We start from the raw sequence: 14,684 nt of genomic DNA on the forward strand, positions 1-14,684 counted from the left end.
AGTATACAACCGAGCTCTCATTCTAGGTGACGCGCTCAAAGGGGTAATCTTTAAAGGTGACGTGTACACTTTTTCAAAAGAAGACGCGTCATCGAATGGAAAAAGAGTGACGTGTATGAATAAACCGTGGGTTGCGACGCGGCGGTTTCTTTCCCCTGGTGATGGTGTGCACTGTGCAACCTTTGAGAAGAGAGTAAGGGCGTTCTTTGTTGGTGTTGACTCTATTTCCTTTGCTTCAACTCACGTCTACAAGAGATACATTAAAGTCCCTACTTTCTTCCCATTCATTTCTCATCCACTCAGTCGTCTTTTACAACACTTTCAACCTCTTCAACTTCAACCAACTTTTCCATCTTATCAACATGGTATGTCTTCCCTCCTCTTCTCACACCTTGCCACTTCTTCTCCCCTCCCAATCCGATACCTTCAGATGTTCGTGGATATTCGCGTCGATGATTGAACTTCCGCTGACATACAGCCCCCCAAGTCAGTAGCCGCTAAAGCTCCCGCTTCCACAGCTAGCAAAGCCCCCGTCGCCGCGTCCAAAGTCCCAGCCAAGAAAACCGCGGCTGCACCTAAAGAAGGTGGAAAGAAGCGAGGCAGCAAGAAGAGAGTGGAAAGTTATGCTACATACATCTACAAAGTGTTGAAGCAAGTCCACCCCGACACTGGTATCTCGTGAGTCCTCGTTCCTTCCGCAACCTTAAGTCTCTCTCGTCTCGCTACCGACAAGACAGGGCTGATCAAACAGTAACAAAGCCATGGCTATCTTGAACTCCTTCGTTAGCGACATTTTCGAGCGTATTGCATCAGAAGCTTCTAAGCTCGCGTCTTACAACAAAAAGTCTACCATCTCTTCTCGTGAGATCCAAACCGCCGTCCGTCTTATCCTTCCGTGAGTAAACTCTTTCCTTCTCGATCCTCCCTCATCACCCTTCTCATAAAATCCCTCATCACTACGAACATCACTTACTCATGCATGGCTGCGTTAGAGGATTTCGCTGACATTTGCAGCGGTGAATTGTCCAAACACGCCATCTCTGAGGGTACCAAGTCGGTCACCAAATTCTCTTCGTCCAAATAGGCGTTTCGATCAGTGTATAGCCTAGTGTAGGAAGTTGGGGTCTGTGTGGTCGTTTCGTAGTTGCTTGTCGTCCTATCTCCGGTTCGACGGGTACAATTCTTTCTTCGCTTTCGCTCTATCATGTTTGAGATGAATTCTCTTTTGTCGCTTTACTCTGCTACTGACGGCTGTAATGATCCTCACACAAGTTCCATGACCAGCTGCGACGTTTTTTTGATCACTTGGCTTGTAGTATCTAGAAAAAGTCGATCATTTTCGACTGATGTGTTGTCTCGACTAACCGTTTTCTGTCATTCAATTTCCCTATAAGCTCCCAGCTCGGAATGTACCAGCTTTGTCAACACCTGTGTCCACTCGTAACACCTTCCATGATACTTACAACATGCTGACCAGTGGCCAGTGGTGGTGGGTACGACGCGACATCATTCGCTTCTACTGTACAAGATGTACAAGATGTCCGTGCGCCGCTGCTTCTACAAGAGGTCTGTGCAAAGTCGTGTTCCGAGCCTGTTTTCCCTACGAATACTCTTCTCTTCTTCTAACACTCTTACCCTCTTCTCTTTCTTTCCTCTCATCTTAATCTATTCTCACTTCTCATCTTTCTTTCTTTCACCTTGTCTTCAATTACCATCCGGGATCCTCACACTTCACCATATCATCTCTCACCTAACCCAACCTAAACTCGTCTCTGCCCGCTCAACTATTGATACGGATTCGTTTTTCAGACCGACCGATCAGGTAAGTCGACATGTATCTTCTACCACTATGGTTCTCCTAAAGATTAGAAAGAAACATAATGCCAATCACTCCCTCAAGCGGTATCAAGAACAATCGAATGAAAGGAAAGAATAAGTCTGCTAAAGCTGGTGTGACATGTGAGTCATCGTATTCCCTTCGTTCTTCTTCTCCAGTGATTTACATTCTACCCTCATACTCGCTGGGCCTTCAATTCATCTTATCTCATCACACATAAACTTAGTCTCTGTTCACTCGGAAAACATGATCATCACTGATCTTCAGTTCCCGTCAATCGTGTCATTCGTCATTTGAAGAATGGTCATTATAGTAATCGTGTGGGAGTCGGAGCTGGTGTTTATCTAGGTGAGTCTGAATAATCTTCGCTTGAGAAACAACTAACGATATATCCGTATGCAATTATCTTCCCTGACTCATAATTCCTTATTCCTCTCACGTCGAATAAATCTCCTTCCATATCTAATTGTTTCGCTTTACCTTGACAGCCGCCGTACTAGAATACCTGACAGCTGAAGTCCTCGAGCTGGCTGGAAATGCCGCTAGTGATAGTAAGTACTCATCAATCTACACACTCCAAATTGAGCAACAACTTGTTTGATCCATATACTGTAAATGAGCGAATGTCAAAGGCGTTTTCAGTCGTCGAAATACAGAAGAGAATGATTACCGTAACAGAACCAGATGAGGAAGATTAAGTGAAAAGAGAATAACGAACAGATAAAAAAAGTCGAATACAACCTCGTCATCTTCTGCTGGCCATCAAGAATGACGAAGAGATTGATCAACTACTGAAAGACGTCACCATCTCTCAAGGCGGGGTCATGCCGGCGATAAACCAATTCCTTCTTCCTGGCGGTAACAAACGAGGAGCTACGCAAGGATCCGTCTCGACTGGGGTATCAGTATCGTCGAAATCGAAAATGTCGACGAGTAGTAAAAGGAGGGAGGTGAAGCCAGTGAATGAATCGTATTCCCTAGAGGGTGAGTCGATTTTCCCTTTCTGCTTCGTTCGGGGAGTCCGAATGGATCATCGCGAGATTTATCCCTCTGTTCAGTCTGTTGGGGGTTCTACCGAGACGTATTGAGAATCTGGGTTGTCACATTATCCGCAATTTATGAATGTAAACGATGGAAGAGTGGATGATAGAGTGGATGATAGAGTGGATGATAGAGTGGATGATAGAGTGAAGAATGAAAGCTGAAGAAGTGGGAATCAATGTGGTGAGGAAGACAGTCACTGATAGCAGTTTGATCCGACTTTGCCTTCCAATCGGTTATAAGCGCTGGCGCTTCGTTGTAGTGTATTTCGGATCTTCACTCGCTTTGTATAACCAAATCGGATCATGTCTGTATATCGCATCATCATGTCGGTCAAGTTGGCTCTGTCATTTCATATCAATTGTCATTCATGCATGTTCAATTCTCACTCTAATCCGCTTGCTTGTCAGTAGAGTCAGCACGCAGGGATACATCCCGTGATTGGTCATCGGCGGATGATTCTTGAACCATAACCTTTCGTCCGTGGAGCAACCCCCCCGGGTCAGTGTGAGCGATGTCTCATGGGCGATCGTTGTATCCTCTTCTCATCAGCGCGACATGGTTGTTTCAAAAGACTGATGTAGTGAAATGAAGAGGTGAACTGAAGTGGGAAGCCTGAGTGGTGAAGCCATGTCAAAATGAGTCAACCTGTCTTATCCGTCAGTCTCAAGTCAGTCGATCACTTTCAGAAATTGCATACCATTCCTTCTCCACCCACTATCAAACATCAACTCTATTTTCCATCCCACTTCATCTCTCTCCCACAAAGCGTCATGACTCAGGTTCTATCTCGGAAAGATGAACATACTAAGTGGAACTCGCATCGTAGGAACAGAGAGCGTCAGGGAGATGGATCAAGAGCGAATAATCAGAGATGTGAGAATGAATGGAAAGGAGGGGAAGGGTTCATAATCAACACCTTCCTTCATTACCTAAATCTTTACAAGCTTCTTTAACTCTTTCCGCCAAAACTTTCTCCCCTTCTCTGACCCATACTCTGGGATCATAATACTTCTTATTAGGTTTATCAGCTCCATCGGGATTCCCAACTTGAGTCAAAAGATAATCTTTCTTTTTCAAAACGAAATCTCGAACACCGGAGAGATACGCCCATTGTGTATCGGTATCAACGTTCATCTTGACTACACCGTTAGATACGGCGGTAGCGATTTCTTCTTTGGTAGATCCTGAACCACCGTGGAAGACTAAGAACCTGGTAGTCAGATCAGGTTTTCTCTCGTATTCTAGAGATACGCTGATGATATGACTACCCATGACAACCTTTTTGAAAGACCAGTTCGTCTCCGCATCGGAAGAATGGTCTCCATTGGGCGAGATCAGAAAGGACGAATCAGGTGAAGGGGATCAGGAACCCATTGATGAAAAGGGGACAGACAAGGGCTCGAGTGAAGAAAGATACGGAATGGAGATAGAAGTAAGTTGAAAACGGGAATGATGTAAAGGATCAGAGAGTATACAAAATGTCACAAGGCTCTGTCACCTCCTTTGCCACGTCCACGTCTCGTCCAACCAGCCCAAAGGGGCTCAGAGGGACAAGACGCCCCCACCGATCAAGATGAGGCGAACGGAAAGGAAAAGCAAGTTCTAAATGCCGTGTGTGGAGTTGATTCTTCGCTGACCGGATCGCCTCGGTTGCTCATATAGGAACACCGGGCACTGTCATATGGGTAGCGGGTGGGATATCAGGGTTCAGGAAGGGTGACACATCCAAGACTTAGACATGAATCGAACGGAGAGCACAGATTGTGAGCGATAAGGAGGAAATGAGGACGTAATCATACAGAGTGACCAGCTTCCACACGGCACTTATTGATCGGACAGTGAGAGCAAGACACTCACAGAGGCTTAGCATCCCCATTGCTAATTTGCTTGGCGGTGTACTCTTGGTGCATACCCAGAAGCTCGGGTCTGAGCTTGACGTTACCGGGCTTGTACACACCGTGAACGTTACCAAAGCCGGCGGCGATAGAGAAGTTTGGCGAGATCTTCGAGAGGGCAGAGTAGACGTCGTAGATGTCTTCAGGTTGGGTGTAGAGGGAGGCGTTATCGACACCGGTATTGTCTACACCGTCTTCTTCCCCACCAGTGATACCAATCTCCATTTCGAGCCAGACTGATGTCAGCAGAAGCAACATGCGGTACGTCAGGAGAGACTTCAGTTCTCCCAATGTTCTCTCCGTGGATTACGACGGGTTTGGAAGAAGGAGGGACGTTGAGACAGACACATGTGTCAGGAAAATGGACGGATACAGTATGATCCCCTAGTACGATCGAAACAATCAAGACTCACTTCCCATTTTTGCCATGCGGGCGAAGTACTTTTCACAAATCTCAATGTTCTCGGCCTTGCTCTCCTCTGACAAGTCGAGCATGTGAGATCTGCGCATTAGTCTCAACGTCGCACTTCAACTGATCATCGACTTACGAGAAAAGAGGCTCGCCGTGCTCCTTGAAGTAGGCCTCATCGGCGTCGAGCATCCCATCGTACCACGGCAGCAGCTTTTTGGCACAGTGGTCGGAATGGAGTACGACGGGGCTGATCGTCAGCGATCAATTCTTTTCCCCCTTAACGTTTTAGATCCCTTGATAACAGCTCATGAAGATGCGAGACATGAAAGTCAATGGAGATGGAGATGGAGATGGAGATGACCAAAGAAGTGATAAACACTCACACTCCATAGCTGGGAGCGATAGCCCGAATGAAGTGAGCGGCAGCAACAGCACCAGCAATGGAAGCTTCTTGGTTTCCATTCGCCAGACCTTTACCGGCAAAAAAGGCTGCACCACCCTGAGAGACTTGAAGGATAATAGGGGATTTGATATCTCTGGCGGCCTCAAGTACACCGTTGACGACAGAAGAGGATGTTACGTTCTGTCAAGCGTTAGCAGGGAAACTACGTTTCACGTCTAGCTTGGACCTTTTCGCATGTAATCATGAAGCAGTGTTTGTACTATAGCAGCCCAGGTGGGGTGAGGGTGACAGAAAGAGGACCACGATGAAGGGCGCTTAGTTCTGGTGAGAAGATAAAGAAGAATGTATACAGTGGAAAGCGAGGGGAAGCAGGAGGGTTTGATAACTCACGATAGCCTATCAAACGAAAAGAAACAGGGTCAGTATGAAGTATCACCACTTTGATAATGGCTTACGGGGATAGCAAACTGTTCAGTCAGCAAAACCATCAATTGATGACCAATGATACGGAAGCACGTGGCTGCGTTCAGTGCCACTTTCTCATGGTCTTGCATCATGACCCTATAAATCTAACGTCGCAGTCAAGCGAGAGAACGACATGGGGCAGGACGGAGTGAGGTCATTGTGTATACAGATTCACAGAATGCGCAGCAAGTTTCCTTGTCGACATGAGGTCCCGCTTAAGTTGAGAGGGATATGGTGAGGGTGTTGAAGCAATGAACCTACTTTATTTTCACGAGCATATTCGAATAGTTTCCTGACGTTGTCTCCCGTGATGACTCCAGGCTATCTGTCAATATCTTTTCTTTGTATCTCGTGAATACTCTAGACTGGGGACTCACAGGGAGGAAAGAAAGTGCTCCGTTTGGTGACATGATTTCTTCTTCTTGCTAGTTAGCTACAAACGAAAAGAGAGATAAGGATGAAGACGGTGAGATCATAGACTATGGGTATATGTATGAAAAATCAACTAGCCGAGACTTACAGATAAGCAGTATGAAAAGAAGATTTGGGAGTAAAAGGATAGGAGGAGATAGTGGATTTGAAAGATTTAGGGTGTGGGAGAAAGAAAGCTTGACGAAACATTCCACCCCAACCGGATAGAGGAGCGATTTTGATTCCGTCATATTGGTATTTTGTGGGGAAATCCGGGGAAACAGCCGATTACAACCGACAAAGATGCATATTCCTTCCTGCTATATAGCAGCTACATGCTACAATTCATGTCTCTTCTGGTTCTTCCGCTGTCAATTTCCCTAACAGCTTCCATGTTTTCGCATATGTAGCTGCGACATATCAGCATCAAATATAAGAGAGAAAAAGAGGAACAGCGTACGTTTGAATATCCGAATGACACCATCGTCGTCGGACGTGGTCAGCATCGTACCGGCCAGATTCCACTGTCATTAGCGTGTCACTTGTACTTGGTATCTCGATGAGCTCTCGTCAAGAATCAGACCCATTGATGGTCCATCTGCATGTACTGAACTTTGAGAGGGGAGGAGGGGGGCGGGGCGTAGGGATGGGAGAACATTGGAGGAACCCACATCCACCATGCCGACTCTAGCCCCTCCTCTACCAAACTCTCCCACACATTCACACTTCCACTCATCTTTCCTCCCGTTCGGCTCACCGTCACTCTCAGGAGGATCCACACGCCATATTCTCACCGTCCCATCCCTGGCTCCAGTAGCTAGCAGATGATAGCTTCTCCCGCAGCTCGGGGCCCAGGAGAGACTAGTGAGGGATGAAGTGGATGGTGGGGTAATACGTAGCACGCAAGTGGGTGTGGGGTCGAGGATGATGATCTAAGAGTTAGCTTCCCTTATCCTGCTCAAAGAGGGAAACATCAATGGAGCGGAGGTCAATTGTCCCTCACGCAAGAAACCGCATATACAGAGAAGACAAAAGAGGCATGACACGGGAGTTACCGTATAGCGGCTGGATTTGTGTGACCAGGGGAGCGCGAAAGATGGGTGACCAAACTCACTTTGACAACAGGACTCGTTCCTGCGAACACGGCAATGATATTTCCCCACCACCTCTCTTTACACCAACTCAAGCCCCAACCACCAAAAGCCAACTCGTTCGTGCTTGCTCCATCGGCTTGTGACTCTTCCGGTGAGCTTGGGAGAAGGGAAGGAATATGAATGTCATGTGATAATGACCAATCGTTTAGTGAAGGATCAAGAGAAGAGTGAATACGAAGATACGAATCTGTAGCTATTGATGCCTTTCCATAAGTGTTCCACCCATGATATCAGATGATCAGTCTATCTCCCTCTTGACATGCAGTCCCTGTGACAGAATCGAGAAAGAAATGAGGGGTAAATGATAATTGACGGGACCAATAGAAGTAAGGATGACAAAGACTTACCAGACGAAGACCATAGTTTGGACTACTGGGACCAAACTCTACAGCTTTCACACTTCCCTTAGCATCCGTCAATACACCCCGTTCGACCCATCTTCCATCTTTTGCCTGTGCGACTTGACTGGGAGAAGGTTCTTCCCATATTCTTATAGTCCGATCATGGGAGCAAGAAGCGAGTAGACTACCGTGAGAAGGATGAGCGAAGGAAAGTTTGATGATGGGGGCGTCATGAGCCTGACCTGTCAATTTCGTATTTGGTTTGAAAGGGATGAAAGGGGGTTAAATGAGATAGACATACCTTCCATTCAGTCTCCAGGTCCCAGGTTCCTTCGGATGAACGATGAAAGAGTTTGATCTTTTGATCTGCGGAACAAGTAGCTACTGTCAGAACGTCAGCACTGTATCTCACTCAGTATGGTTGAACGACTGACATCGCTCGCCGTAGAAATCGTACGTTAAATCTGACTGTCAGTTGAAAGACACACAAGAGTCTTGCGGCTCACGTGTTATGAGATCAGCATGTCGATGAGCCAGTAGACTGGTTTGCTGCATGCTTGACCTAGTGAAACAAAGCTATATGTAGGTCGCTGTTCGCTACTCGTCCGTCGCTGCTCGACGTGGAGGAGGTGGGAGGGAAAACACCACTCGGCTATAATGCCGAATTGCCGATACACCCAGTGACTGACACGTCATAGACAAACCCCCCTCCAACTGGCAACTGGCAACTGGCAACTGAGCACCATTCCTCTCCTACTCCTACACCATCCTCATCTTCTCTCATACTGGCCCACTGTAGCCCCACTACTGAAGTGTTGAAAGCTCTCTCACCCTCCCTCTTCTCATACTTCTCGCTTGACTCAAACAGGAGACGATCAAAATGAGCTCGGAACCTCTCAACCTCCCTCAAGGGTGGGAAGCTCGCTGGTGAGTTCCCTAAGTTTGCATAGATAGCTCATGCTGACGAACAAGGGATGCTCAATCTAGTGCCTACATATACATAGGTCCGTTCTCTCTCCTCCATGTCTCACCTTTCACCTTACTGACTCTCAGATCAGTCTACCGGTCAAGCTCAATGGGAGCTACCCACGCAACCTTCCTATCCTACTTCCCATCATTCCACCTCATCCTCAGCTCCAGCTCCAGCCCCTGCCCCCGCTCCTGTGTCCCGTCCAGGTAGAAGGCACTATCCGACCGCTCAAATACAACAAATGTACGCTGGAGGAGGGTACGATCAGCCCCCTCCTGTTCAACCTCTCGCCCCTGGATACGGCGACCAAACCCATGTCGCGCCTCAGTTTTTCACACCTGGTATGGCGGACGTCCAACAGGCTCAGATACCTCAGGGACAATTTCAACAACCTGCATACGGTCAACAACCCGCATATCCTCAAGAAAAGGGAGTCGACCAGATGACCAACCAATTTCAAAATATGCAAATGGGATATAGAGCAGGTGCGACGTATGGCGATCAGAAACAGTTACACTCTATACAAACCGTCAACCTAATTGGAATGCAACCCGACGTTCGAGGACTCGATTCTCCTCCACCTGCAGCTCTTCTCGCTCCCAATGCCGCAGTCACACAATCCCCTCACATCCAGCCTGATCCCTCCTATCAACGATGCACCCTCGCCGCCATGCCCACTACACAATCCCTGTTGAACAAATCGAAACTCCCCCTCGCACTCGTCTTGGCGCCTTATCGCAGTGTCAGAGAAGTAGATGATGATATGCCTGTTCCAGTGGTGGAAGATTCTGTCATCGCTCGATGCAGACGATGCAGAGCATACATCAACCCGTTCGTCACATTCATCGAGGGGGGGAACAGGTGGAAGTGTTGTATGTGCGGATTGAGTAACGAGGTTCCTCAGTTATTTGATTGGGACCAACGTGAAAATAAACCGGCCGATCGATGGGGTCGGAAAGAACTCAATCATGCTGTTGTGGAGTATATCGCCCCGACCGAATACATGGTCAGACCACCTCAACCACCCGTCTACGCCTTTGTCATCGATGTCTCACAATCAGCCGTACAGTCTGGGATGGTGGCTACCGCCGCGCGTACCATACTTGAAAATCTGGATAACCTCCCCAATGCCGACAAACGGACCAAAATCGCCATCATCGCCGTATCGACAAGCTTACATTTCATGTCTTTGCCGCCCGGTTCAACAGAAGCATCGATGTTGGTCGTTTCAGATCTCACCGATGTGTTCCTACCAAAACCTGTGGACTTGTTGGTCAACCTCACCGAGAGTCGACCGGCGATCGAAACGTTACTGGGCAGATTGAGTGACATGTTCCAAGAACCTCAAGTTGGCAATGCGCTTGGTTCCGCACTTCAGGCAGCTCATCAGCTTATAGGGAAGATAGGAGGTAAGATCATTGCTCTTACTTCCTGTCTTCCCTCTCTGGGTGAAGGCGCACTCAAAGCTCGTGATGATCCAAAACTTCTGGGGACGAGCAAAGAGAGTTCTCTGCTGAACGCCGCTTCGAGCTGGTACAAGACCTTTGCTATCGAATGTTCAAAGCAGCAGGTAGCTGTCGACATGTTTCTCTTCTCCGCTTCATATACCGATGTCGCCACACTCTCCTGTCTCCCTCGATATACTGCAGGACAAACATATCTCTATCCTGGATTCAACGCTTCTCGATCAGAAGACGCCATCAAATTTGCCACTGAATTCGGTCGAGTTCTTTCCATGCCCATTGGACTTGAAGCTGTCATCCGAGTTCGTGCGACCCGTGGAATACGTCTGGCAGCTTTCCACGGGAACTTTTTCATCCGTTCCACCGATCTACTCGCTTTACCCGTGGTACCCATGGACCAAAACTACGTGATTGAACTTCAGCTAGAAGATGACGTCAAGGCCACCACCGTAGTGATTCAAACCGCTGTTCTTCACACTACATGTTTCGGCGAACGTCGAATTAGGGTTATCACTCAAGCCATGCCCACGACCGATTCAATTGCCGAGATGTACGGTTCAGCCGATCAAATCGCCATCGCCTCGTATCTCGTCTCAAAATCGGTGGAGAAATCTATGACTTCTTCATTGGACGATGCTCGTAATCTCATCATCAACAAACTTTCCGACATGCTCACCGTATTCAAGAATCAAGTAACTTCCTCCGCTGGAGCTTCCGCTCAACTCGCCGTTCCTGATAACCTAAAACTCTTGCCATTATTGATGTGCGGATTAGTCAAACATGTTGGTTTACGAGAAGGTGTTTCCATTCCACCGGATTTACGTTCGTACGCTCAAGCGCTCCTGACAACATTACCTTGTCAATCCCTCATCCCGTACATTCACCCGATATTTTATTCCTTGCACAACATGTCACCCGACGCGGGGACAGTCGGTCCAGATGGTCATATGGTACTTCCTCCCGCACTCAACCTGACTTCGGAGCGTTTGGAAAGACATGGGTTGTTCTTCATTGAAGATGGCCAAAACATGTTTTTGTGGGTCGGACATGAAGCCGTACCTAGATTGATTCAGGACGTATTTGATCTTCCTTCTTACGCCGAATTGACAGGTGGTAAATATACTTTGCCGGTGTTGGACAATCCGTTTAATCAAAGAGTGAACAACATTGTGGCTAAGACAAGGGAATTGAGAAGAGGAGTGTATAGACAACATTTATATGTGGTGAAGAGTGATGCTGAACCGGCTTTGAGAAGTTGGGCATTGAGTTGTTTAATTGAGGATAGGATGGATAAAATGGGAAGTTATGCTCAATTCTTAACTCAGGTGAAGAATAAAGTAAGTCGAGTTTGATCTTTGTACGTTGCTTCGACCTTAAAATCCTCAATTCGATCAAATGAGGTCGTTGTCGGGACATGTGAGCAATGGTCATGACTGATATACAGGTAAATGGATCGTCGTAGAGCATATAGCATCGGTTCGAGAAATGTCACTACGTCGTTTGATCTCATCTCGTTTCCTGTTTTCGGTACTTATTCCAAATTCATAATTATCGCAGTATCCTACGTTTCTCTCACATGCTGAAGTACAGGGCAATCAATAGCTGAACAACTATCTGCCTTACTGAACATCATATCAATCATCAATGCAAGTAACAAAGTCTTTCCCTTCAACCCTATTTCTATCCCCATTCATATCTCACGAACCTTGGATCGTGATCGACCTCCAATCATCCTTCTGTGTCAACAGGAACCACGCATTTCTCGTCCAACCTAAAAATCAGTCCCACACCCATCATACGTCTTCATCCCTCACACGTGGAATACCAAAGAATGAACAGTCATACTTGCGAATATGAATACAACAATCACACATGATCAACTTGACTAATTACCAGTACGATAAAGTGAAGTATGTTCACAGACTAAGGAGACTGGGGCATGAGACATATTCCAATCAAAACGACTCACCGCCTAGCCATCAACTCCAATTCCGTCAAACAAGTCCAAACCAATTCTCTGATCCTTGCCGTGCCCAAGGTCTCTTCATCCCATTCGGCCTTGAGTGAAACTTCGAGTGTAGTGAATTCTTCCACTACCTGACGAGAAGAATGTGAAGAGCCAGTATGTGCTGTTTTGGTTGATAAAGGTGGAGTGGGTAATGAATGATTTGGATCAAGGGGAAGTGTTTTGGTAGGTGTTTTCAGTTCTTCTCTCTTCTCTGCGTTCTCTTCCCGTTTGGAGGTCGTCGTTATTCTTCGTTCTCCTCGTTGGGATTGGGTTTGTGAAGGAGTGTTTTGTGGTGGTTTCAGACTTGTCCCTCGGTCAGGTTTAGCTGACATCACAGATTTTGCCGTACCATCCACATTAGGAAGAGGTTTTATTGACGTCGTAGACTTTGCCTCGCCCTTAATGACAAGTCCACTTTTCGTCGATCCACCATATTTCCTCTCATCATTAACCACCGATGGAGGTCTGGAAGACGTAGCATCCTTCACGGTTCCTTCAAGACCTTTCGCAGGAACGATAGATTTAGGAAGTATAGTCGATGATGTGGATTTCTTACCTCCAGCGAAATCTAACAAGGTCATATCGCCTTCACCGAGGGGAGGATCGACGAGTGTTACACTTCCCGCTTTGGTGGATGATTTGCTGATATGACTCGGAGGGGCTGCAACGGATTTAAGTTGATCGGGTATCCCCTTTTCTGTCCGAGCAACGCTTGGAGATTTTGATTGAGTTCCTGGAACGTCAACAGTTTTTATACTTGAACATTTCGACTTACCTCCTGACTTGTCGACATGACCAATCACACTGCCTACTCGAGAAGCTGTGGGTATCGTACTGGCTTGTGAAGGTGGTAATGGGATATTCGCAGGGGACAAAGTGCGGGGAGTCCTGTGTGTTGACTCAAGTAATGACGGTGCTTTTCCTGTTGAAGGTACTTTCGTCTCGGCGACCGAAGGGGAAGATTTCGAAGGACGTTTTGATTCTTCATGGATGACCCTAGCTGGAAGTCCTTCGAGGATGGTCGGTACGTCTTTCGGAGTTTTTGTCGTTGGTTCAATTACTGATCCAGATACGGAAGGTTTCCCCATTGATTCAGAGATGGAAGGTCTCCCCATTGATCCAGAAACAGAAGGTTTTCCCACTGAACCAGATATAGAAGGTTTTCCAACCGACATCGTTATCGTACTAGGTCTAGAAGGTGGTAATGGCAAATTAACAGGATCAATCTTTTCTTTAAATCTATTGATATCATGATCGAGTTCATATTCCCCTCCACCACGTAAACGCATGACGGAAGGTTTGGTAGTGGAAGTTTCTGAAGATGGTGGATCTATTGAATATGAGTAAACACTATTTTGTTTTTGTTCCGAATCGTCTCTTCGTGTTCCATCTCTAGTTTCATTCTTTCCTCTATTCTCACTTGGTGTACTCCCCTCCCGTTCTGTCCTGCTCGATACATCTCGCTTTCCTTTATTTCTTCCGACATCACTTGGCGTATCTCGCTCACGAACAGCCGACGCAACTTTCCCATTCATATTCGAAACACCACCTCGAGTCCTTGGATTCATTCTATTCAATTGATTACCACCAGGATGTACTAAATGTTGTGAAGTCATAGTTTTCAAAGATATTGGCCATTCCGTATGTTTAGGAATCCGAACAGGAATGGAAGAATTGGAAGTTTGAGTTTGAGTAGGATTTGGATTTGAATCTGGAGTTTGACGTGAAAGGAAATGATCAAATGTTAAATCTTCTAATTCTTCAAGTTCATCCGTCGTTAAATGATGTGGGAGTGTTAATGTGATTGTCTATTTTTGTCAGTTGTTTCAACTCTTCTCATATCCCTTCTCGCATCATCATTTCCCCCTCTTTTTCCATCTTATTGCCACTAATCTCATCTCGACTTAACAATCCCGTCTCGTGTTTTTTTTTCTACCCTTCCTTCTACAACTCGGGAAAATCTTTTTCATATATTGTCCCTTTGTCCCTTCTTCTCGACTTCTCATTTCTTAGCTTCTCAACTGATTCTCCCACGTCTCGATGTATAATCTCTCTTCGTGTTACTCATAGACTGACAAGACTTAGATAATAAGGTTGAAGAAGGACCATCTCTCCTCATAGACTGACAAGACTAGATAGTAAGGTTGAAAAGGGATCATTCCTCCAACTTCCTCTCTTCAACTCAAACCCTACATCCCCTCTCTACCAACGTAACAACGTAACAAAAGATCAAATCATCTTATCAGACTTGTTGATCTACCAGTCAAACCATCATCATCCT

At 46.5% G+C, this 14,684-nt stretch overlaps 6 protein-coding genes across 6 annotated transcripts; 3 read left to right on the forward strand and 3 right to left on the reverse strand.

Annotated features, from left to right (window-relative positions):
* The first annotated feature begins 191 nt into the window (after positions 1–191).
* Positions 192–1,235, forward strand: TREMEDRAFT_43835 (uncharacterized protein). Its single transcript, XM_007003954.1, has 4 exons — positions 192–365; positions 479–678; positions 752–895; positions 1,015–1,235. Exons 1-4 carry the CDS (start codon positions 363–365, stop codon positions 1,082–1,084), a joined length of 417 nt encoding a protein of 138 aa, XP_007004016.1. The 5' UTR covers positions 192–362; the 3' UTR covers positions 1,085–1,235.
* An 871-nt stretch (positions 1,236–2,106) lies between these two features.
* TREMEDRAFT_19608 (uncharacterized protein) lies at positions 2,107–2,691 on the forward strand (the record flags this gene model as incomplete). Its single annotated transcript, XM_007003748.1, has 3 exons — positions 2,107–2,185; positions 2,326–2,388; positions 2,558–2,691. Coding segments are annotated over 3 exons (276 nt in total), but the record flags the coding sequence as incomplete, so codon positions are not given.
* A 1,099-nt stretch (positions 2,692–3,790) lies between these two features.
* On the reverse strand, positions 3,791–6,466 carry TREMEDRAFT_56858 (uncharacterized protein; the record flags this gene model as incomplete). Its single annotated transcript, XM_007003975.1, has 7 exons — positions 3,791–4,091; positions 4,739–5,012; positions 5,190–5,278; positions 5,325–5,435; positions 5,572–5,771; positions 6,318–6,377; positions 6,434–6,466. The coding sequence occupies 7 exons, from the start codon at positions 6,464–6,466 to the stop codon at positions 3,791–3,793; spliced, it is 1,068 nt and encodes a 355-aa protein (XP_007004037.1).
* Positions 6,467–6,757: 291 nt separating this feature from the next.
* TREMEDRAFT_43841 (uncharacterized protein) lies at positions 6,758–8,517 on the reverse strand (the record flags this gene model as incomplete). The annotated part of the gene is made up of 8 exons (XM_007003955.1): positions 6,758–6,877; positions 6,928–6,991; positions 7,139–7,399; positions 7,582–7,824; positions 7,969–8,199; positions 8,264–8,346; positions 8,397–8,426; positions 8,469–8,517. The coding sequence occupies 8 exons, from the start codon at positions 8,515–8,517 to the stop codon at positions 6,813–6,815; spliced, it is 1,026 nt and encodes a 341-aa protein (XP_007004017.1). The 3' UTR covers positions 6,758–6,812.
* Positions 8,518–8,692: 175 nt separating this feature from the next.
* TREMEDRAFT_73779 (uncharacterized protein) lies at positions 8,693–11,903 on the forward strand. The gene is made up of 4 exons (XM_007004326.1): positions 8,693–8,889; positions 8,935–8,966; positions 9,016–11,732; positions 11,840–11,903. The coding sequence occupies exons 1-4, from the start codon at positions 8,843–8,845 to the stop codon at positions 11,855–11,857; spliced, it is 2,814 nt and encodes a 937-aa protein (XP_007004388.1). The 5' UTR covers positions 8,693–8,842; the 3' UTR covers positions 11,858–11,903.
* A 220-nt stretch (positions 11,904–12,123) lies between these two features.
* On the reverse strand, positions 12,124–14,512 carry TREMEDRAFT_62019 (uncharacterized protein; the record flags this gene model as incomplete). Its single annotated transcript, XM_007004188.1, has 4 exons — positions 12,124–12,166; positions 12,365–13,136; positions 13,179–14,211; positions 14,480–14,512. The coding sequence occupies 4 exons, from the start codon at positions 14,510–14,512 to the stop codon at positions 12,124–12,126; spliced, it is 1,881 nt and encodes a 626-aa protein (XP_007004250.1).
* Positions 14,513–14,684: the final 172 nt, after the last annotated feature.

The sequence above is a fragment of the Tremella mesenterica genome (genome assembly GCF_000271645.1).
Source record: "Tremella mesenterica DSM 1558 unplaced genomic scaffold TREMEscaffold_4, whole genome shotgun sequence".
NCBI classification, from domain to species: Eukaryota; Fungi; Basidiomycota; class Tremellomycetes; order Tremellales; family Tremellaceae; genus Tremella; species Tremella mesenterica.